Here is a 23589-nt window from a genome sequence, read left to right on the forward strand (position 1 = left end):
GTCCAGTTCTTTATTGAATTTATAGTTCTATAGTGAGTTGTAGAGATATTCAGTAGTTACAGAATACCCTCTCCTCCAAGATTCATCCTGAAAACAGATTTGTCTAGCCAGCACAAGCTAAATCTGTCTAGCTTGGATCAGTGATGAGTCTGTGAGGAAATGATTACAGTCAAGTACCTTAAGGAATTCATCTGAAAAGCAGAAAGAAAATATTTTAGGATGGCCCCATTGATCATTTAAGGCTTGAACTTTATTACACAAGACACTGAAAACTGTATCAGATGATGACTTAGCAAATAAACACTCTACTTACTGACTTTATTGTATTTCAAATCCACCTAAGGTTGTTCAAGTACAAAATACCTGCCTCAGTAAAATAGATCTGTTTAGTATGGCTGGCTGAATGCTTCCATTGGGACGACTTCCTAACAGAACTCCATTTTCCTAATAGAGAATTAGCAATGAAATGCCTCACTTCAAGTTCTTGCAACTCAGAATGGCACATTTCGTTTTGACAAACTTAACAGAAGAACTTTTATATGAACTTATAAAACCTTATTTTCCAGGCATGGCATTTACTTTCAGCAGTGGTCCCCACTTTTTACCTCAGGTCTGTACCCTCCAGGGAAACACCTTTACATGATGCAAAGAAATAAATGTGGGCTAGAAGATTTTCCTTTGGGAAAGAAACTCTGCATTACACTTGAGTGATAAAATGTTCTAAACTGAAAAGACCAATATTTAAAGTGTTAAATCTACCTATGTACTGTATGTATCTAAAAACTCTATAACTAGAGGTGACAACTGAGAGATTCCAGCACTGAAAACAGAAGACACAATAAATGTATCTTCTGTTAGGGAATGAAGCCTAACTACCACGATGCCAAAAAGTCTTATCCATCTTTTCATTCAGTAGCCACCCAGCTGCACCAGGCACAGCTTTTAATCCTCAGCACCACACTGCTTAAGACCAATAAAGGGAGGCTTTATTGGATGATCTACTTGCTAACATGGTCTCAGCCTTACTAATGAAGCCTTTTCCCAGCCTCCACACTCTTTACAGGATTTCTTGAGGAACAGTACTGAAATAGTGCAAGGGAAGAGCCCAATGATTTCTCTGAAACACACGAGCTGTCATGTGTGCACCACCTGCTTTGCTCTGGAAGCCACGAGCACGGAGCACAGGTCCAGCTACTGTCAGATGATCAGAGGAGGAAAAAGCAGCCAGCTCTGCCAGAATGCTGCTGCCACAGTGTGAGAGCTTTAAGGAAAGCATGCAAAAGGAGAAAGAAATAGAAGCGGATAAGGGTAACGTTCCAGCAGAAACACTGAAATGAGTAGCAGAAATGAAAGCCAGATTAAGGCCTAAGCATCCCATTTAGCACTCGATTACATTTCCTGCTCAAAGCAGGTGGGTGCTGCAATCAGGAATAGCAAGAGCCCTTCAGAGGTCAGGGCTGGAATCAGCACCAAGCAGCAAAGATTCAGCTAATGAGCTGGTTCCAGACACCCAGCACGCAGGGCCTGATTCTTCAAAATTCAGAGAGCTGTCAATGCCTTTTTGTCTCTGGAATGAGCCCATTATTATATGTATATGTAAATTAAAAAAAAAAAAACAAAAGAGAGAGAATTTTTTCCCAAAGTAAGATGGAATGGATAGATCTCTCCACTGTAGAAACACTTCAGGAGAAATTCCACAAAATAAATATGAAGTAACAATAAACTTTTTCTTCAGTTTGCTTACTCTTCCTACAAAGCCATTTTAATATGTCCAGGCACAACATTTCCACGTACTCAGCATGGAGCATGGTTCTACATCTAGGAGATACTTCTCTCAGATCTACAACTGCTTACTTGGTTTAAGCCCAATGTACAATATTACCTTACATTTTCTGTTTTGCTCAATATTAACCTGGTTCATAATTTCTTAAGCAGATCTACAGTGCTTATATCGTTCAAACACTAACAAGCACAAAACAAAAGCTGCCTTAGTCATTGTTTGGCCAGAAATTTCCATTTAATTCTTTTAACCTTTTCTGGTCAACCTGAGCACCTATCCACTATTATCATTCACATCCCAACAACATTTCCATGCCTTCACTGAGCAAATGACTGTGCATTGCTGAGCTACCTGCTGGGTTAAACCACAACACTTTGCAGTAGTTGGTATGGACAGTGTAATGAACGGGACTTAGTAGGAGCAAGGCATGCTCCTTTACACATTTCTTTTTCTATAATCTAGGCATGAACAAACCTGAAAGGAGAACACATGGGGAGGGAATCAAAGAGGCAACAGGGGCTTCTGAGTATTTATTATCATAGAGAATCACATAGAATGGCTTGGTTTGGTAGTGTCCTCAAAGACAATCTAGTTCTAACAGTGTTAACTACCTTATATTGTCCTTGCCTGAAGTCCTGTTCCAAGCACAAATAACCCATTTCATCCCTGATGGTTCTACTGTAAAGCAGACAAACAAGAAAAACAAGATACAATGCCCAGTGTACAAAATAAAGACGCGCATACTGAAGAGCACATTGCTGAAGAATGTATGTTGAGCCCACAGTGAGTCCCAGCATCACTGTTCTGCTGTTCCCAGGCAGGAATTGTTCTGACTGCCTCACATCCTTCATTTGTAAGGCACTAAAAAGGAGAAGATTTATAAAGAAAACTAGCTCGTGCAGAAACTGGTGATGTTTCCTATGTTATACTATCCTCTTTTCCTCTTCTTCCTTCCCCTAGAGCACTGCAGTTTGCAATGTCTGAACCCCTCAGCTAACCCATACTTCTCTATTTAATATGATGAGCAATGTAAACTGTAATAAACTAGGCAAATTATTTCTCCAACTCCCCAGTCACCCTGCCAATAGGGTCTGCATGGTTTTTATAATACAATCCCCAAATATCTCATATTGCTCTGGCTTCTGCAACCCTGACACCTTTCACTGTATACTTTTGCATGTGAGCATGCTGACAGGTATTACTAAAGGTAAGAACTATTTCTACAGCATATCCAAAAGGAAAGGTGGATTACAGAGATCTACCCAAGATCCTGTTAGTCTCTTGCAAAGCAACAGAGAAACCAGAAATCATAAACTGCTATTTCTACACTGTGCTACTTTTGCTCACTTAAGCTAACATGCATCTTGAAGGCAGGGCAGAAGAATCATGAAATCATAAAAAAGCCCAGGTTCAGAGGGATCTCAGAAGATCCAAATTTTCATGGAAAAGGGAGTCTAGATGAAATTATCCAGCACACTGAACAAACGAAGCAATTTGGAACATCAGTTTCTTGTGACATTTCCCATTGCTTATGTAGAAGTATCACATTCCAGGAAGTTAAATTAGCTTGAAGCAAGAGGAGAAATAAAGCTCCTTGTGGTTAACTGTATCTGTTGAAATTTGCCTGTATATTCCTGTAAGTAGTATAGTATAGCCAGTCATTGCCTCCCAAAAACAAAATTTCATTTTCCAAGGCTAAACACACAATGTTTGCACAACACTATTTCTATGAGTATAACATTACTGTTACACAATTATTATTATTAACTTGATTACAAACCAAAGACATGGGTGTGGTCTGGGAAAAGAGGTGGTAGCAAATAGTGGTTGAAGGCATTTCTCTGGTACAGGAAAGCATAGAAACTGTTCTAGGACCATGCTGTATCACTTTTCAAAAGCTTAGAACTGAAGGTTCATCCTAATGTCCTAGGATACTTTACAAGGCAAAAAATAAGGACAGCAAAAGGAAAAACATACAGTGGCACATTTGGCCTTAACCCATGCTTCTGATTTAATGGAAGAAGTTCTATACAGTTCCCCAGTGCCAAAGAGAGCAAGACTGAGGCAACACACTGGGGAAAGGGCTGCTGCCCAGTGTTTCCTGCTTTGCATGGCTAAGCAGCTTCCAACCAAGGCAGTTATAACACCTAATGCAGATTCCGGAAAAAGGACATATCTAAATATCTATCTATCTATATATATAGATATATAAAATTCAGTTTACTTATCACTCGAACATAAATATAATCATACATAGCTAGGTACATTCTCATGTTAGTCCAGCTGTACACTAGATTATAGATTAGGGATCAAAGACTAAGTAATTCTCACACAATGGGAGCCGTATCTAAGCCTTGTAAATGGTGACTATGAAAAGAGTGTGTGTGTCTTGGAGCATAACCGATTGAACACGAAAAGCCTTTGTTAAGCAGTTGCTATGAAAGCTAATGTGATTCTTCCGTATTTAAGTAGGATACTATCAAGAAAGTACAAAGAAAAGACACCAAGTGTATATAGCACTAGTGAAACCATTTAATAATACTGTGGTTTGTTTTCTTGCCCACGCTTTTAAAAAGACGCTGAAAAATGTCAAAGAGCACAGAAAAGTGCTACAGTGATTTCAAGTCCCAGCATCTTGTATTATGTTACGTGAGCTATCTAATAAAGTCCACCAAATGTAAGGTTATGAGCTGAGCCAACCTACATGCTTCAGCAATCTAGATGGGGAGGCTCAATGACAGAAGATACATCCTTTAATTCAGGGGACAAAAGCATAATCAAGGGTAATCATGTATAGGGCTAGACGAATTATGACTATTCAGTCTGAAAGTAAGGTACAGTTTCACAGTGAGTTAATTAACCAGTGGTTTCTTTAAATCTAAACAGTGAATTCTTTCAATCGTGTTAGGATAAATTAATCACATATATAATCATATATATATCTTGATACTGAAGACCATCAAAGCCCCAAGAAGGCAACAGTTTATTTAAACTGCTTAGCTTATAGAATTTATGAAGTGTGAACATTTTTACTCTGTCAGATATAAATACATGATGAATGTAAGTGCTTATATCACAAGAGGATGACAAAGTATTTTGCAATCTGAGAGAACAAAAGAGGATGTTGATCAGCTACCAGGAATAAATATGCTTTATTTCTAATTTCACAGACCTGGGTCACTTGCTCAAAAGAGTCTTAAATGAGCTGAATGTGAAGATTTCTGATCCGCTGAGGTTTATTTTTAATCTTGGAATAACAGAAAGCTAACAGAATAATACAGGAATATTAATGTTGCGTTCATGTTTTAAAATGCCAAACAGAACAAGACATTTAACTGTAGAAGGCTTTAGCCTGCAAGAAACATCAACCCTGGAGGAAATAACACAAAAGCTTCTATTCAAAATTCTTTATAAAAATATTAAAGGATAGGAATACAATACTTAATATCGTTAGATCTTCCTGTTTAAAAAAGACTTTCTGTCAAATAAGCCTGATATCATTTGAATGACAATGGTAACAGCATAGATGAAACACTTTTAAAGTCATTTGACTGAATATCACAAGAGAGTTATTATTAAATTAGCACCAAACAAGAGCTAAACAGGACGTAATATTAGATATGCAGATAGTTTTCAGCTGACATTCCTGAAAAGTAGACATCAGTAGGGCATCACTAATGAAAAGAGGCATTTCTAATGCACCATATGGATTCATATTTCTTGTGAAAGTATTAAACACTTTATCAAATTTCTGCAAGTAAATATAAAATGCACTGAAGCTAATACATGAAGGGATGACCGACTTTGGCAGAGTGCTAAATATCTTTAAAAGAAAGAGCAGTCACTCAGAGTCATACATACAGCATGGTAGTCCATGCCCTTCCAACCCATACAAATATAAAAATAGCTGAATGCAAATGTGTATGAGCTTATGAACATGGATTGCCAACCGCAACTACAGGAGCAGGAAGGAGAAGGTATGAAGTAGCAGCACTCTACAAAGCAGATACATCAAGAACAATTTAGGGAACATCAGAAGAGAAAGTGTGAGCACCATAGCCCAAAGGATCTGTTCATTCTCAGGATACATGACTAGAATAAACAGTACGAGGAATGTGATGTTACTTCATGTGGCATTGCTAAGATAAGTACTAAAACACTAAATATGTCACCATTTGCTTAAATAAAGAACTCTAAAAATTGTGAAGAATATATCAAGCATCTTCAACATTATCTGAGAACTATAATATAAGCCTTATAGTAAGAGAAAAGGAACTCCATCTGTTCAGATTTTCAAAAGGCAGATAAAGGGACATAATTACTGCAAAGAAGGAGAAAACATTAGATTTCCGAAGCATTTTTATTCCGGTATAGAACTTCATCACAAGAACCAACATTTATGAGCTACTGTCAGAAATTCCAAGTGGATATAAAGCCCAGTGTCTTCTAAATGTGGGGGACAATTAGATTTCCCAGCAATTTACAAAGGAAATCACTCGATTCTTTTAACATCTTCACATCAAAGCCAGTTAAACACAACTATCAAAAAGATGCCCCAAAACTGTCAGGGAAGTAGGAGAAATTAAAGCTGTATATTTCTTGCTTCTTCACAGACATTACTGAATAGAGTGGGGAAAGTTAGATATTGACTGAAGGCTGAGCAAAACAGTTATTTTCATAGAATCATGGAATCATTAAGGTTGGAAAAGGCCACTGAGATCATCAATTTAACCACCAACCCACTGCCACCAACCCACTGCCATCATGCCCAGTAAACCACAGCCCTACTTCTTAAAAGCCTCCAACTTTCCGTGACCCTTACATGCCACAGATCGCTGAAGTAACAACAGAAGAGTGACTGCAGATTTACTTTGAGTAGTAGGCATTTGTTTTCTACTGAGTTGAACAACAGAGCAGGAATTATAGCTCCTGGTTTCTATTCCTGATCCTGCTACTTGTCTGTTGTGCAATTTTCACAGTTTAGCTCATTCTCCCCTAGTTGACGAATTCAATAATTAACTAATGGTGGCAACACAATCTCATTTTCCAAATAAAAATTGCGCTTTGGGGGATTTTTTTGTTTGTTAAGTCTCCAGTATCCAAAACACAGAGAAACTCAGGGGCAAGGACAAGCCTTACTTCTCTTTAAAACATCTTTAGTTGTAGCACCAAACGGCACAGAGAAAATGAGAGCACGGTACCATGGTGAGTAGCTCTTCGTAGAAACAATTTTAAGATAATATGGCAGAGAGAACAATGGCACTCCTGGCAGGAGAAGATGAACAAGGTGATCTAGTAGGTGTTTACTGTTTCTAATATCTATGATTCTCTTGTGTTTGTCTTTTTTATCCCTTTCTTACACAGCACCAGTCCACATTTTCAAGACAGTAAAAAACACTCCTCGGTTTTTAAGTTTCCATCAAAGGATAACCCAGCGTAGATTCGGCACTCAGAAAAATGGCCCAGTTGGGCAGTAATAAACCTCCTTAGCAGTTTCTTTCACAGCTACAGCCACAGGGAAAGGAACATACATAATCACAAAATTAGTGCTGGATGGAGAGATTCTCAAGCCTATGTGAAAGCCTGGGAGTGTCTACCTACTGCTACCATAGCCCATACTGATTTGGAGAGATTTCCTTACATCTTTCCATACAGGGAATAATCACTCAGTACAGAAGAGCAAGCCACCTTTGCAACACAGCTTGGAGGTAGTTTTACAGCTCCACTTGTTAACATCCTCATTTGGGATTGATTTTTTGGAGGACTTTAACTATTACAAATGAGTAAAGGAGCCTGAACAACCTTATCTTGTATTTCTCTGCAATGATTCAGTCTAGTCCTCTTATTGCTTGTCTCTGTTAAAGCAACTTTCTCAAATAGAGCCTGCGTGATGCATGCACATTTGTTTTCATTCAAACGGACATCCTTACACCTCTGACCAACACGTGACACTTCACTCTTCTCTGAAATGTTCTTTGTTCCTTCAGGTCTTCCTACACACATAGCTAACTTCCACATCTACAAATTACTGCTTCATTTGCCCAAACTCACGTATCCTTACACCAAGAAGTCTCTCCCTTATCTTTGGTCATCTTGGTAGCATTTCTCTCCCAGTTTACAGTATCTTTTTGAGATTAAAAGAACTGAACTGTGTCTATTAAAGTGGTTTTATTTAATAACAAATACATTTTCTGTATTGTTCTCTATTCCCTTTCTACCACCTCATAATTCTAATGGGTTTATTTCGCTAATATTGACCACTGAGCAATTATTATTAGAGACTTCTTTACTGAAACATCAGAATCAACCCAAAGTCCACTACTGCCTATGGAATATTAGTATTCTCCTTCCCTTCTAACATATATATCTTCTTGCATTTACACGTATTTAATTTCATCTGCAATTTTCATCCTTTCTTTCAGCATAAATAGGTCATCCTCTGTAGTTCTGCAGATAGATAATCCTTACCCAAATATGATCACTCTCCTGGCAGAGTACATGCCTTCTCCATGCACATCTCTTTCTATTTATAATTTCATTAATGAATCTTCAGACCTCAGCATGGAACCCATTGCTCTCCCCAGTGAGGCATTTCCCTGGGAAAACCATTTAATCCTCCATTCTGTTTCTTACCTTCCAACCAGTTCTTACACTGTACAAGGCCCTATTATTTTTGCCTATTGTTTTTTAATTTTTTAAGAACCTTCTGGCAAGAAGCCTAACCGAAACATTTTTGAAATGTATGAGCAAAAGAAGGTATGAGCAAAATTGGAAGGGACATACAAGGATCACTGAGTTCAATTCCTGGCTCCACACAGGCCTACCTGTGTGATTGCATCATAAGTCTAAGAGTGTTTTCCAAGCACTTCTTGAACTATGCTTGTTGCACTCACTACTGCCCTGGGAAGCCTGATTTAGTGCTCAAAGGGTACTCCTATCACATAGGGTATATCTACCCAAACTCTCCTTTCCCCACACTTACTGATGTTATCAGTAAATCTTCACGGAATTTACTGGTTAAATGTTAAAATGCAATGCCACTACTAGTCATTATGTCCTTGGCAACCTTATCAAAGATAATGATGCACTTCTTACCAAACTGTGTCACAGACAAGCCAAGTATTTCCATAAGCTCTAGTTGCAAAATCACTGTCTAGAAAACTACTCTGAGGCAAAAGGAACGTGAGCACTCATTTGTCCTCTGCAGGTTGCACCAGCAAATCCAGTCACCAGGGGCAATGGAGAAACAGCAGTGAAATTGAATTTTAAAAAACTTGTGTGGAAATCAGACATGGTTTCCACAGACCCAAAACTCAAAAGAAGGGACAGAATTGTTTTATAAAACACTCAAAGTCAAGGTTGTCATCTGAATTATTAATGTGCAATGTATAGACTTTATGTGAAGCTCACAGTTAAGATGAAAGTTATTAACCTAATAACTTACATGCATAATTAATTTCTCTTGTGATATATGTTTTGTGAAGTTCTAACAAAATGTGTCACAGAGGCTGTAAACAGGGAGACTAGCCTGAAGCCAGATGAGCTAAGCATATGCTAATTAAGAGAACATACTAGAAATACATACTAAGAAAAAAAATGGAGAAGGGAGAAAACACTGGATTTCTATGTGACCTCTCAGCAAACAGCCAAGGTTAGGAAGCAAGCTCTGATAAGCAGCCACACCACAGTCAGGAAGAAGAAAAGGAGGTATTTACTGTGCTTGTCAACACATAAGGGAGCAACTTTGAGACAAATCAGCCCTGAAATACAAACTGAGAAAATGGAGGAAAGTGCTGACAGGTTGACCAGTTAGCTGAACAATGAGGCAGCAGAGGAAGAACCCATTCTTAAATATAGGAACAACATACACCTCTTAAGCTTTGCTTTGCAGTCAATTTCAGTGTTGCAATTGATAGTTTAAGTGTTATCTGGACAAAATAAATCAACTGGACATTCCCAGACAGCTTATACTCAAGAAAGGTGACAAACACAGCAGTCATGTCCTTTAGGAGCAACTAGTCGCTAGCATCATAGTTTGACAAACAATGAGAAAGCTACATCTGGGCTATAGATGATTTTCTTCACACCTTCAGAGAAGGGTGATGCAACTGGCCCCTCCTTTGGAGGCTACAAAGACTTCTCATTCAGTAAGCAGCTATAAGGGTTGTTATAAGGCAGATACAGAAAACCAGTCATCACAGTGATCCCTACCATCACAATCTGGTGGATGAATGTTTCAATGATGGTCATAAGAATTGTGGGTTTGGAGTCCATTGTATAACAAATAACACAGTGTAAAGATTTTTGTGGGGTTTTGTTTTGGTGTCTGTTTTTTGTTTGTTTTAATGTTTTGGTTTAATCTAATCATCTGATTTGCTGGGAAGATATCCTAACACTGCCATTGAATGCTTGACTGAAAACCATATCAGAAGTCTGAAAGAGGACTCGCACCTAAATAAATCAAAATAGTCACCTCTTCTACCCACACAGAGAGCAGCCATGCTGAGCTGACACAAGCTGAAAGAGTCCCAGTACCAAGCCTTTCAGGATCTGCTACTCTTCTAAGTCAGCAGGTAACAGTGAAAGAAAAAGCCCTTTGTTTCTCCATTTTGTTGCCCTCATGTTCTACGCAAGAATCTTCCCAGAAGTGCAGCAACCAAAGATGGGGAAAAGGTGTTCATTTCAGAGCCTGGTTAGTAACATTCCAGTGGTTTGTCCAATCCCAATTGCAAACATGAGAACTATGCTACCCCTCTAGCGCTTCACAGCAGTATCTTAGTCACCTCAAGCATTCTGAATTCAATTCCTGCATCTTTTCTTTATCAAAAGTTCAGAAATCAGCAACATATTTATCTTCACATCTGTTCTGGGCATTAAATCTTCCAAAGCACTTCACAACCAAAACATGATCAAGGCAGGCAGCTGAGAAGCTGATCAGAATGGGGAGGACTTGTTTGGCCTCCTAAAATCACTGGCTTCATTCCCCATTGCCGCCACCACATTATGATGGCAAGTGAACGAAAAAGCAGATTGTCTGCCTACCTCCTGCCCCAATCAAGGGAACATCTTGCCTTTGGCTGACATCTCACTGCATTTAGCTGTAGAAAAAGAGGGAAATCTCAAGGACAACCAATTGAGCCAGGACGTTCTGCCAAGGCTGCTGTTCCTAGATGAGGAAATGGTCCTCTCCATTTTCCTCAGCTAGAAGGAGGGGAAAAATATACACCCCACACACATTATCCTAACGCCCGCAGGTGCCAGCAATCCAAATAAACGTAGAGCAATTAACAGAATTAACACAGCTTTAAATAGCTTGGCTCACCAGATGCGGACTCCTAGCAGGGTTCTATAAAATGTAAAGTTATTACAGATAAAACCATTAATCATCTGTTCAGAGACTTGTTCTAGATGCAAAACCCATTCCACTTAAAATGGCTAATAACTAGAAAGAAAGGCACAGATTTAATGGGAATGATTATGCCATTCTCAAGCTCCATTTCTAAACAGCATTTTTCATCTCTGCCACTTTCCCAAACCCATGTCCTTCTCCTTACTAACACTGATACAGTAAGAAACCTTCAATAGCATAATCACAACTACCTCTTGGGGTACTAAACTGAGACAATCTCTCAGTCTCCCCCCAGTCTGGGCCAGAGGAGCTTCATGACTAGCACAGTATTCATCACTGCTTTCCTGGGTGCACTTGATACTGCTGAGTTGTGTGTCATCAGCTCTTTGCAGCTCACAGATAACCAGTGCTCTCTCTTCCCAGTGCTAAGTGCTCAAGTACTATATCTGTATTTACAAATCAGAAACATTTGAGTTTTCTCCCTTTAGGTGATGTGAAGTCCCCATTAGCCACGGTATGCTGTACAACAATCCTCCTGATGTTTCCCTGAAACCTGTTAAAATAATCACATTCCTCTTTTTGTGTGGCTATATCTGTATCTAACTAGCTACAAGAAGCAGAGTAACAGGATCAGGCTAACTCATCTCTGAGTGCTCATCTTACTATTTCTAGTGCCTCCACTCAAAAAATTATAGCTGAAAGAGTATAAAAACTTGTGTTAAGTAATTCAGAGTTTACATCACATCTTTCCATATACCTGCATTATGCTCACTGATTTGCTTAGGGACCCAGGTAACTAGTAATTATGAACTAAATCAATTCTGTAAATACAGCCTGAAGGAGGGAGAACAAAACCAAACCACAAATAATCAGTGCTACAGACAACATCAGTAGTAGAGCAGAAAGAGTAGAGCCACACAGCAGCAAAACAGAAAAAATAAAATAAAATCAGACAATAGAAAATTTGGTTGTATTAGAAAGAACCCACTGCCTTGTGGTGTTACTGTCATGTAACAAATGCTGCTTAATTATTGTTGCCTACCCTCTCCTTTCCTGCTCACACTTGACAGCTAACTGGCTCACTGCTGCAGAAAGAGTGGTGGACCTGGGAGGAGGAGCCCAGCACACCCACTTAACATGCAAAGCTCAGCATCCCCTCCTGCTCTCTCACTGACAGCTGCAGCAGCTTTCATGACGGGTAGCACAGCTCAGTCTTTTCCCACTGTTCACAGTACATGCACACGTGCATTTCAGGGTCAAGCAAGGTTTATTTAGTGTCTCCTTTCTCAAAAACTTAACACTCACAAAGTAGGAAATAAACCACTATAGCCAAAACACCACCCGCCAATTAAAGCTCTAAAAGTCAAAACCCAGTTCCTGCATACCACAACCCACTTGAAAACATGTCTAGAGCATAATATACACTGTTGGGCTCCTCTGCATTTGAAGACTGCAATAAAATGAGGATTCTAACAGAAGTAAAAATAATTACCAAGAAGGATGAAGCTTTAATGTTCTCAAACCATACTGAGATGGGGTTAGGATAGAAGTTCTAGCTTTAAGCCCAGTGGTGCCTGGTTTCCTGATAGTGAAGTTAGCAAATATTTACAAAAGAATTAAAACTGGTTTACTGGAAAGAAAGTATACTGGTGAATACACAGGGACCAGAGACCTTTCAAGTTTTGAGCTTGGAGCATCTATTCAAAACAGAAAGAAAAGTGCTTCTCTTATTACAGCTATGTCAAGAGTCAGAGGGTATATCCCAGCACTAGAGGATATTTCAAGCTCTCTGTGCTCCATGTCATTAATCCTCTGCTTTTTGAGCTTTCAAATTCTAGCTATAAAAAAATAAAGCACATTCTCTTTTTGTCTTCCTTGATGATAAGCATCCCAGTAACTTCTAGGCAGAGAATGTCTGTTTTGTATGCATGTACTTAAAACAGCAGTACTGCACTGCTGACAATTTTGGCCTCAGCTATATTTGTCCGTCAATACTCTGTAACCTGTCTTATTTTGTTTATTCCTGAACAGAGATGAATTACACCACATAAGCATACAAAGATTGTTGCTTTAGTATCTCCATTCTTTAGAGCCTAGGTTTCCAATTGCCTTTATTGCATGCCCAGAGCACAGGTTATATTGCTTCAATGCCCATTACATTTTCTAAATTTGCCTATATGTGTACAGTTCTACACCTGTAAATGCTCTCATTTTCTGAACAACAGCACATGGCACATCCCTTGCAGGTACTGAAGCTCAGCAGGAGTCAAGCTCATTATGCAGGAAAGAAAAGTCTGCTCCTGATGGTCCTGCTGCAAAGCAAGCCCATATGGCCACAGCACCAGGGCTGAGGTCACATGTGGATGGCTCAATCAGAGCCCTACAGAGTGCTCTATTACTGCTGCAACACATCAACCTGCTGGCTGCACTGCCAGTGGTGACACCAACCTCCTCTTCTGGATTCCTCCCTAAGTACCTGTCCTAATGACATCTGGAAAGAGACTTTAGAGTACATGTTGTTCTAGCTCCATAGATTAGCTTATGAGCATGGTGGTAGTACAAACAGCTCTGCAAAATGATGCCTCTTATGCCTTCTGCACAGAAAGTTTCTCTATCTGTTTGCTCAACAATGTTTGCTTTTAAATGTATGCTTAATCTATATATTTGATTAATCAGACTCTGGCCAGTTAATTACTCTTGTAAACTTTCTACAAGTGCCTTAACTTCAGGAACTCAAAACTCCAAACTGCTGACATATGTACTACGTAAGGATGTGGTTTAGTTGGCAATATTGGTAGTAGGTAGATGGTTGGACTAGATAATCGTAGCTGTCTTTTGCAATCTTAATGATTCTATGATTACCCTTTAAGTCAATCTCCAAACAAACTATGTACACTGAGACTGACCAAGACTGCTTGAAAGCTTCTTTCTGCCCACTGATAAGAGCTCATGAAAACAAGACACTATATTGTAATAAATGTGACCTTTACTAGAACCTGTATTTGTTTAATGTGATCAGAGCTACATTACAATGTAAAAAAAAAAGCAGTTTGTACTTCTGGGCTCACTGTGGCCAGATTATAGTCTTTGCTATGAATTTAATCTCATTCAAGAAAAGAATTCCAGGGATGCAAGGGCAAGTCACAAGTATACTACTTTTTTCAACTCAAGAGACATCCCTGCCTCAACTTACATTTTATTTTTGACATCAAATGAAATATATCACACCTACTTGGTTACACACTGAATGATACAGTATATAATACTAATAAATAATAATATTGCAATAATTTGAGGCTAGGGCCATCATCAAGGTGGGCAGGATGTTTTTTGTATGAAAAGGGACTACATCACACACACAGAGCCGTATCCTCAACTACTTGACAGTCTTCAGAGTTCTCTCCTTACAAATAGATTGAAAAATAATTGAAGTTAGCTTATGTCATTTTGCAGCAAATTCTTATCTAATATCATTACTTCAGCAAAACACTTGCTACAAATGCAAATACACCAAGCTGACTTAAATTCTTTCCAATGTCATACATGAGGCAATAATGCTAGTAGAAACCTTTCTGCTGTAGTATAGGCAAGAGCTAAGCTATGCAAGGAAAAGAAGCTTTGAATAACACCCTAGCAAAAGTAAAGCTGCAGCACTGGCAGCATGCTAATACACCTGACAAGAGTATTGATTTTACTTCCTGTGGCCCAGGCCATTCATTAATCCTTACTAAAAATGTGTCAACATGAGAATGTGAAATATTAACCTCTGGAAAGCAAGGAGCACCACATACTTCAGTAAAGAATTTCCCCAGATCCAGCAGAAGTTTAAGCCTTAACTGAGCCCATAATTAGAATAAGACAATTTCCCTTTCTAGTCAGACACAGAAGCAATCTCCAGAAATGCACTGCGCTTGCGATGTATTTCCTTCAGCACAAAGAAGCAAAGTAATTCCCTTCAGACCCTGCTCACTTTCAAAAAAGTACTGCAAAGCCAACTGTCCACTCAGGACTATTCTTCCTTTAAGCAGTGCACAGCCTTAACTCCCATTGCTCTGACTGCCTGGGAGTAGGGACTGTTCCCTCTATTTCCTTACCTGAGCTGATCCTTAATAGAAAGTGGGGGCATTTCATACCCATTAGCAACAGGGCAGCTGGCTAAGAAAGGTGCATGTTTGCAGTAACCTAGATGTGTCCTCTGCAAACACATGAAGTTTGTTTTTTTGATATTCCTCCCCTTCTCAGCTTTGCATGAATGAATAAAGACTCCATGGATAAAGTTAGAGGAAATTAATAAGTATCAATGGTGAAAGTGACAATTCCTCAAGGAACAAGACTGCAGTAACTTCAGGAACATCTAATATTATCCAATAATAACATCAGTCAGTTACATGACTCTCACACTGTGCTGAAGGTAAACCCTCGCTCTGCCAGGAGAAAATCAAGAGCAAAGAAAAAAAGATGGAGCAGTGATTAGCATGCCTATTTTATCTATAGCTTTCTACAAGTGTCAGGCTGTATGATGTCATCTAAGTTGTATCACATCTGTGCCTCAGATATGGCAGAGACAAATGGGCCCTGTGAGCTAATACTGTTTTCATTATCAATTAGAATCCTAGCACATCTATTTACTGTGTGAACAGCCACAGTGCATCAAGCTCTGTACCAGTGGATTTTGTGTGTGAGGTCTTTGTCATCCACAAGGATCACCATTTGGGTAAAAAAAAAAAAAATTGGGACTATGAAAATTTACTCCAAAATCAAAAATACTCATTTGCCATTACAAACTGACTCAGATATTCTAATCTGAGTATTTCCTGGAAGCTCTCAGAGTGGGATATTCTGCTTTCTTGGTGTTTATGAAGTGGAGAAAGTTATGAGAATTCACTCAAAAGAGCATTAAAAAGGAACAAGGTCTGAGACTATAGGAACAGTTAGTTTGTGCCCTCTGTATCTAAACTTCTAAAACTTTGACATTACCTTACTGTAGCACAGAGTGCCTTCTCTACGTATTCCATCTCTACCAGAAAAACTCAATTCTGACTTCGATCTCCCATAGGCACTACACAGAAATCTGAATCCCATCTTTTCTTTGCTCCTTGGCTCACTGTATGGACTAGACCTTGTGTTGGGATGATTGTCTTGCCTTCATTCCACAAAACAAACATCCCTTTTTTCTCCCATCTTCTCTAAATGTTTCCCTAAAAAGCCACAAGCAAAATTAACTGAATAAAATGTCTTTTCCAAAGAGGCTGACATCCATCACACTGTCATATGCTAGTATCAAGACTGTGAACCACAGAAGCCATTTATGGCTGGTTTGAGCAGCATTGTAGATTTTATCCTACACTTGTGTACAACTAAATTTAACTCTAGTAGTTAAACCTGAGAAAAGAGGCAGGCAAGATCCACTCTTTTGTGGTTGAATTATGCTGTGTGCATGCAAGCATACATGCAAGCAAAACAAGGGAGGCACAGTGCCACTCCTTCCTGGCAGCACAACAGCTATCTGGCAGTGAAACACAAGTTCCTTTAGTAAGATAAAACAGCGCTTGATAACAATCCTCCTCAAAACATTGTTCCTTTTTCAGTACTGCCAAAGAGCCCAAGCACAGGTGGGAAAGGTGCTTCAGCTCCCAGAGCTTCACTTCAGAGAACCTCTTGCTCACCTTAGCCTCACATCACCCTCCACACTCACACCAGAAAGCAAAAAACATTCTTTATTGCACACCACAAAGTCTCACAGGATTCATGACCAAGCGTGGAACACTTGCTGCATCAGGCAGCCTGAGAAGCATCCTCTTGCCAAATATACAACCTTCTACCCTTTCTGATTCTGACCTAATACAGAAACATCAAATGCAAACAAGCCCAAGAATTAAGCTTACAAATATTTGATGAGAAAACTTAATGATTTTTCCCTCCCATCTTATTTTTTTTTCTTTTCTTGCTATTCTGGAGTCTCTCCACTTCTTGCTCTGTACCATATTACTCTCAGTTTCCATGTGTGTCCATTCCCAGCTCCAAATTAAATCTTTCCAGAAATGCACTTTTTCTTAATCTGTTCACAAATTACAGCAGGAATTGCTCAAAATGTTGGCAAGTGTCTCCCCTGCTATCTCTCTCAAGCCACAGTATTGTTGTATTCTATAATATGTGCACTTAAAAACATGATTAAGTTCTTGTTCCACTCAGTGCTCTACAGGTGCACTGTGTGATTTTTGGCTCTCAATAACCACAGCCTTAGATGTGCAGCAGCACAGTGATCCACCAGTACAGTGGTAATGCAACAGGCACTTAAAAATGCAACAGGCCTTTGGATCTGGAAATCTGGGAATGGGAGTCATCATCAGAGCTGTTAGGGGTGCTGTGGCCAAGAACAGCAATGGGAAATGATTAAGAAGAAGAAATTTTGAGGAAATGAATTATATTCAACTTTGGCTATGTTTTGCCTGCCTCTACACAGTACCATTAGCCCTTCTCTCTTTTTTAATATTAAAGTCACAAATACAGACAAGAAACAGACTGGTCCAAATACAAGAGTACTGCTGGATTGCATGTGTGTAATTAGTGCCATTCACATCTTAATCACCTCCACAGAGCATCAGTGAAACCCCTCACACTGATAATTTCTAACTTGCCATTTTCACTTACTCCTGGGGCTCTGTAAAACTGCTGCTCTGGAATGGGATTTTGGGCACACAGATGCTTTTGGGCTATCTAGTCTCCCTGTTAGGTAGGAGCTCTTACAACTGCAGCTTCCTCCAGCTACCCTCTTTACATGTATCTACAGTGTCTGAGATGTATATGCAGCAATTGGGCACACTCGTGAGCCATTTGGAAATCTAGCTCCTGGCAGTTCAATTGCAGACAGACATGATCTAAGCTTTCACAGCTTTCTTCCACTGTGACCAGATGGTGCCTGACCCCTGCAATCGTTTCTGCCATATTCCACCCGTATGCAAACCTCACTGCTTCCATCAAGCTGTTACTACCAATAAACATAATTAGCAATTGAGATTTCAATAAAGCATTAATATAAAAATGAACAGAAAAACGTGAAGATTTCGTATATTCTCTCACACACATCTATTCTTCAGGGATCACCTTCGGCTCTTCCGAAACATCTCCATCTGTACAGAGCAGTGCTCCAAGTAAATCAGTCTGAATGGCTGGCTCCCTAATACAGCCTTGGGAATATTCTGATTTTCTCCCTTCCCTAGCAATCAGAGTCTGAGATCCATTTTTCCCTTTTTGCTTACACAGCTCAACTTCCCACTCAGCCTCTTTCCATACTCAGCCTTTATTCCTAGAACTTTCTACCTGAAAATCTCTAGTACATACAAAATACAGCCGCTGGCATTATATTTCCTGTCCTGCCTCTTTCTGGCTGTCCAGAAACCATCCAGGTGTTCTTAAATATTATTAATAGATACTTTTTCCTTTCCACCTTTAGTGAGTACTTCTCCCTGTTTATCCATTCATTGACTGTTAAAGCAATGTCACTCTTTCCCTGACACACATTTGAAGAAAACATTTCTGCTCACAGATATTTTGTCTCAGATATGTCTCTGTACCTCCTTCTATCCCATTTCTATATTTGGTTTCTTCCATGACAGGCAAAATAGCATATTCTCTCCAAAGTTCCTCTAGAATAATTTATCTTAAGAATGAAGGCCCAGGAAACCTTAGGTATATTACCACAAGCAAAGTAGTAGAATCTTTTCAATCAGAATCTGCTACAAGGAAAAGAAGAGAAAGGAAGATGTATTCTGTGTTGAAAGAAGAATACATTGTCTTACACAATCCAAAAAGAACATGATTACCTTCACCAAGCATATCTAGATAGTACAGCAGAGGAGCCCTGAGACCCTTAGTTCCCAGTGGCACAGTTCCTCCTAGTCAAGACTTAGACTCTGACCACATGAAGTAACCACTCTGCCAGAGCTGCCCATCATCCTCCCACCAACTCTACCCAGCTGCAGAAGGGCACAGAGCAGGCACTCTTCCCCACTGCACTTCAGCACCTTCATGCAATTTCAGAGGAAGTGAGAAGGCAATGCTTCAGGAGCCTTCTTGGCAGTTTGGTTGCGGTGCTGTGTGCCCGATACAAGCACAATTATAGGGTGAAATAAAACCTCATCCCAAAGCCTGCATCAATTCCTTTGCCTTTATAGGAAAACAAAATGCCTCCAAGAACAATGTCTATAGTTGTAGTCTATCCTTTCCCTTTGTCCAACTTTATGAACTTAGGACATTTTCTAAGTAGCTCAGGTTCCTCTAGTACTGATTAAGGCATTAAGTATTCTTGCCAGATGTAGTGAAAAATAAATAAAATATAAACTAAACAGATAGATTTATGGAATACAGTGTCAGACTACGCAGAGAGCCAAATAAAGTTCCCCAATAAAGCCAACTGTGGTCCCAGAAACATGACAGATACATAACAGGCAGATACACCACACTAGCTCAGTTCTGCTCTCAGGGACCAAGGCAAGCTGACCTCATAAGAATGCTAAATGCATTCTTGCTTTCTAGCAGCCAGCTCAGCAATTTATTTCATACCATGCTCACATATACTGATATCTCAGAACTAAACAAAAGTACTGCCCCCTGTTTCTGAGTAGATCTCACATTGCTCCTGCTACCTTTGCCATCAGTATTTCCTTCCCCAGAAAAAGAGAGAAGTTGATCCCGGGAGGAATTTCACAAAGCAAACTGTTCTGCTCAATTCATCCCAAGCTCCACTTAATGAAAGCAGACACTTCTTTGATGACTGAGGATAATTCACTACTTATACAGTAAGAATTCTTCCCAGCCTATACAGGCTGGCTGTTTGGTCAGATCCTGCTCCTCATAGGTACCGGTGTTATAGATACATTTCTATGTTTTGCCAGGACACTGAAAGTCACCTAGTTCTCTCCTTCTCCAATTGCAGCTCCCCGTCATCTCCTTTAGACAAACCAGAACTGAGGAAAAGCACAGTTTTCGGTTTCCTTATGCTTCCTACAGATACCAGTGCTAACTCATCCTGGGGCCTAACGAGCCTGCAGGAACCATGGACTGGAAATGCAAAGTGCTATTTACAACATGGCTTGCTTTTGAAATGTTTCATTTCTCTGTTTACTCAATTTCCAAGCATCTCTTCCTTACAACTCTGCTACACTTACACTTAATGCAATAATGTTACCTATGCCGAATTTCTCCTCAGAAGACAGGTAATGTAAATTTGGCAGATATTTTCACAGCACCCAAAAGCATCAGTGAGCCACTACCAGAAGCAGGTTGTTATTATGCAGACGGCAATTCAAGCCCAGCCAGCACAAGTCTGTCTTTAAGTCTAGACAACACCTCATCCACATTTCCCATCAGAGCTGAGGCAGGCGACGATAACAAAGTACTTTCTGATTATCTGCATTCTTCCTTTTCCTCTTAAGTAGTTGCTTGGTTTTTCTTCACACAGAGCTTTGTAAGACCGGGATGGCAACATAAGCAGCTCTTAGCACACTGCACAAGCTAATAGAATACAAATGATTATATAAATAATAAAGCTTCTGAAGATTTTCTTGTCACTGCTTTCTCTGCTCCATTGGCTTGACTTAAAGCACACATAAAAATGGCCTCTGCTAAGTGTTATGTTCATAGCATCCATAAATAAAATTAAGATCCTGATTTAAAGAGACACTAAGAAGCTGCATCTCCTCTTGATTTCAATCAAACTGGGATGCTCAGAGCCTATGAAAATCAGGCCCAAGGCTCTACAGATGAAAATGGAAGGATTTGATCTCTACATGACATTTCGTATTCAGCAAGACAGTTTTATTTCCTCTGTAAGATACTCACGTACTCATTTCCAGCATGCATGCATCCCCTTAACAAATCTAGAGGTCAAGCAGGACAGCAGCACCAGACCATCATTGCTCACATCAACAGACTGCATATAAGATAAAATCCCTGACGTCACAAGTCAAGCATCTATAGGACAATAATTTGTCAGGCAGCTATGTAGCCCTAGAACAATATCTATCTCAGCATCACTGTTTCCATGAATCCAGCTTGAAAACCCAGCTCTGTCTCCCTCTGACATGTATGTTCATATGAGGACATTATGACAACCCTCTTGGCTGTACATAGAATTAGACCAACTCAGCCACACTGTTTAAGACATTTCTCTAGAGGATTTTAACACTTCCCCATAAATGGCTGACAGCATACAGAAGACACTTCTCATACTACGCCACAGATATAATTTTTGTAATTCAAGCACCAGAAGTCTGATACTGACAATACGCTCATTAGTTTCATGGTTGATGCCTTCTGCCTAGGTGAATGTTAAGTTTATCCTTACAGTGCTGCTGTAGTATCAGTGTAAAATATCATCATGATGGAAAGACACTAAGTGTGTAATAGTAGGCAGGAAAAAGCAACGATTTTGAGAAACCAAAAGCAATGAAACAGTAGTTAATCTGAATCTCCTACCTCTTTGAGGCAGCCCATGAAGTTGTTGCTTACTGGAGAGCCAGGTAAATCAGCAGTACTGGGGCTTCCTCCCACATAAAAGAAGTCATCCGAGCCCAGCATGGTATAGTCCTCCTGTGTGTAGCCCGTGGTGGTAAGGATGCCATCCACAGAGATAGTCACCTGGTCAAGGGACACAACAAAGAAAATCCCAGCAATGACCTTACAATCCTGAAAAGAGCAAGTCACCTCCCTTATTTTTATGTCAGTTTTATTAAGGATTTTGTTGAGATTTGGCTTGTTTGTTGTTTTTTTTTCTTTTTAGTTCAGCCAAGCTCCATTTTCTGGTCTGCTTCAACCACAGTGGAAATCCTTCAGCATCTGCTTCTCCCCTTCCTAGTGTATCAGCACTTTCAGGCTGAACCAGCCGTCTACACACTGAGATGCTTTCCATCTACACAGGCCAGAAAATGGAATTTTCCTTGAAGGAGATTTCTTATATTCGCTGATTTTATGATTAATTAGTTTTTATTTTAATGATTACAGTTAGTTATGGTTGTTAGTTAAAAAAAAAAAACACTAATGAAGACGAAGTTGGTATTTTTTATTTTTTATGTTTCTTTTGCTCACGGCACACTGACAATCATGCATTCAGGGAGGGGTGGGGAAGGGATCTCACTTTCAATACATCATGGATGTGCATGCCATGTACCTAGAGACATACACACCCACCACCCACCACAAAAATAAATTTAATAAAAATGGTCTTTCATAAAATAACCAAAACATAAATAGGAAAAAATAAAAAAATAATAAAATAAAATAATTCAAACCACACACCAACAGAAAGAGAGAGAAGCAGAGAGGAGGAAGAAAGAAAACACAAAGCGTGCACACACTGCGCTTTGACACATCATGCCATTATACCTGGAGCCCAGAAAGTTGAGAGGAAAAGAAAGAAAGCAAAGAGAGAGCAAGAGAGGAAAAAAACTTTTTCACACATGCATGCAATCAAAAATAAAAATACCAAACAAACTTCAAGATAATAAACAAACTCAAAAACAAACAGGGAAGGACCCAAAAACCTCTAACCCCAAACACATGGAGGGTGAAGGGAATTGGAAGGAGAGGGAGGGAGAGGAGCAAGTGAACTTGATGTGTTTTGCTTAGATGCTGTTAGTGGTTTGAAGGGAAGATGGAGGAAAATAGAGGCCGGTGAGAGACGGGCGAGTCACCAGATGTGGACATGCCATGCAGAGTGTGTACTGAAACAAACAGCCGGCTGAGCTCCTTTTGGCCACGGCAGGTGGAAAGTCAGAGAGACAGAAAGTGAGAGAGAAGGGGAGGAGAGAGAGAGGAGGGAAGGAAGTGGGAGAAGTTGGGAGAAAGAGGACAACTCCGGCCAGTTTGCCTATAACAGCCGTTGCCACAACAAAAGGATGAGAGAAAAAGAGAGCCTTCACCACCACGGACTAGAGGCCCTGCAATGGTTCTGATCTAGAAACCTTCAGAGTTTAAAAAAAAAAAATCAAGAGGAGGGAAAAAAAGGAAAAAAATTAAAAACAAACACCAAAAAAAAAAAAAAAGGAAGCTAAACTCAAAGGCAAGGGAGAAAAAAATGATCACTGAAAGAAAAAAGAACTAAAGAGGGAGGTGAGGAAACCAATGAAAGAAATGTCCAAACCCCATTTCCAGAACAGTTGTTCATTGCTTTTGCTCTTCATATTTTCAATTTAAAAAAAAATGTGTTTTTGATGAAACTAAAATAAAAATAAAGGAAGAAGTAAGTATAAAGGAGGGGGGAAAAAGAGGGAGTAGGGGAAGGAAAAGGCAGGTAACACACGGCAAACCCAAAAAAAGAGACAATAAGAATGATATCTACCAGACAATGTAGTTTGTTTACCATAGCGTGTCCAATGCCTGAGTGCTTTGCGGAAAAGGGGGAAGAAAGGAAATTAAAAAATCGTGAACAGAACGATTGTTAATTAAAATAACTAAAAGCAAA

General features: G+C 39.5%; 1 protein-coding gene across 12 annotated transcripts in view; it reads right to left on the reverse strand.

The window, feature by feature from the left end:
- The window catches only part of NRXN3 (neurexin 3), an 877901-nt gene that overhangs the window by 660640 nt on the left and 193672 nt on the right, over positions 1–23589 (reverse strand). For 7 of the 12 annotated variants that reach the window (XM_065751885.1, XM_065751877.1, XM_065751894.1 and 4 more), the window contains one exon: positions 21606–21767. In XM_065751885.1, the coding sequence (XP_065607957.1) occupies positions 21606–21767 (162 nt within the window). Of the gene's footprint in view, positions 1–21605; positions 21768–23589 lie in introns of those variants that run through there. The other 5 variants (XM_065751929.1, XM_065751965.1, XM_065751974.1 and 2 more) reach the window with 2 other exon arrangements.

Source organism: Cyrtonyx montezumae, unplaced genomic scaffold (genome assembly GCF_038088225.1).
Source record: "Cyrtonyx montezumae isolate F1298 unplaced genomic scaffold, pur_monq_1.0 scaffold_10, whole genome shotgun sequence".
Taxonomy (NCBI): domain Eukaryota; kingdom Metazoa; phylum Chordata; class Aves; order Galliformes; family Odontophoridae; genus Cyrtonyx; species Cyrtonyx montezumae.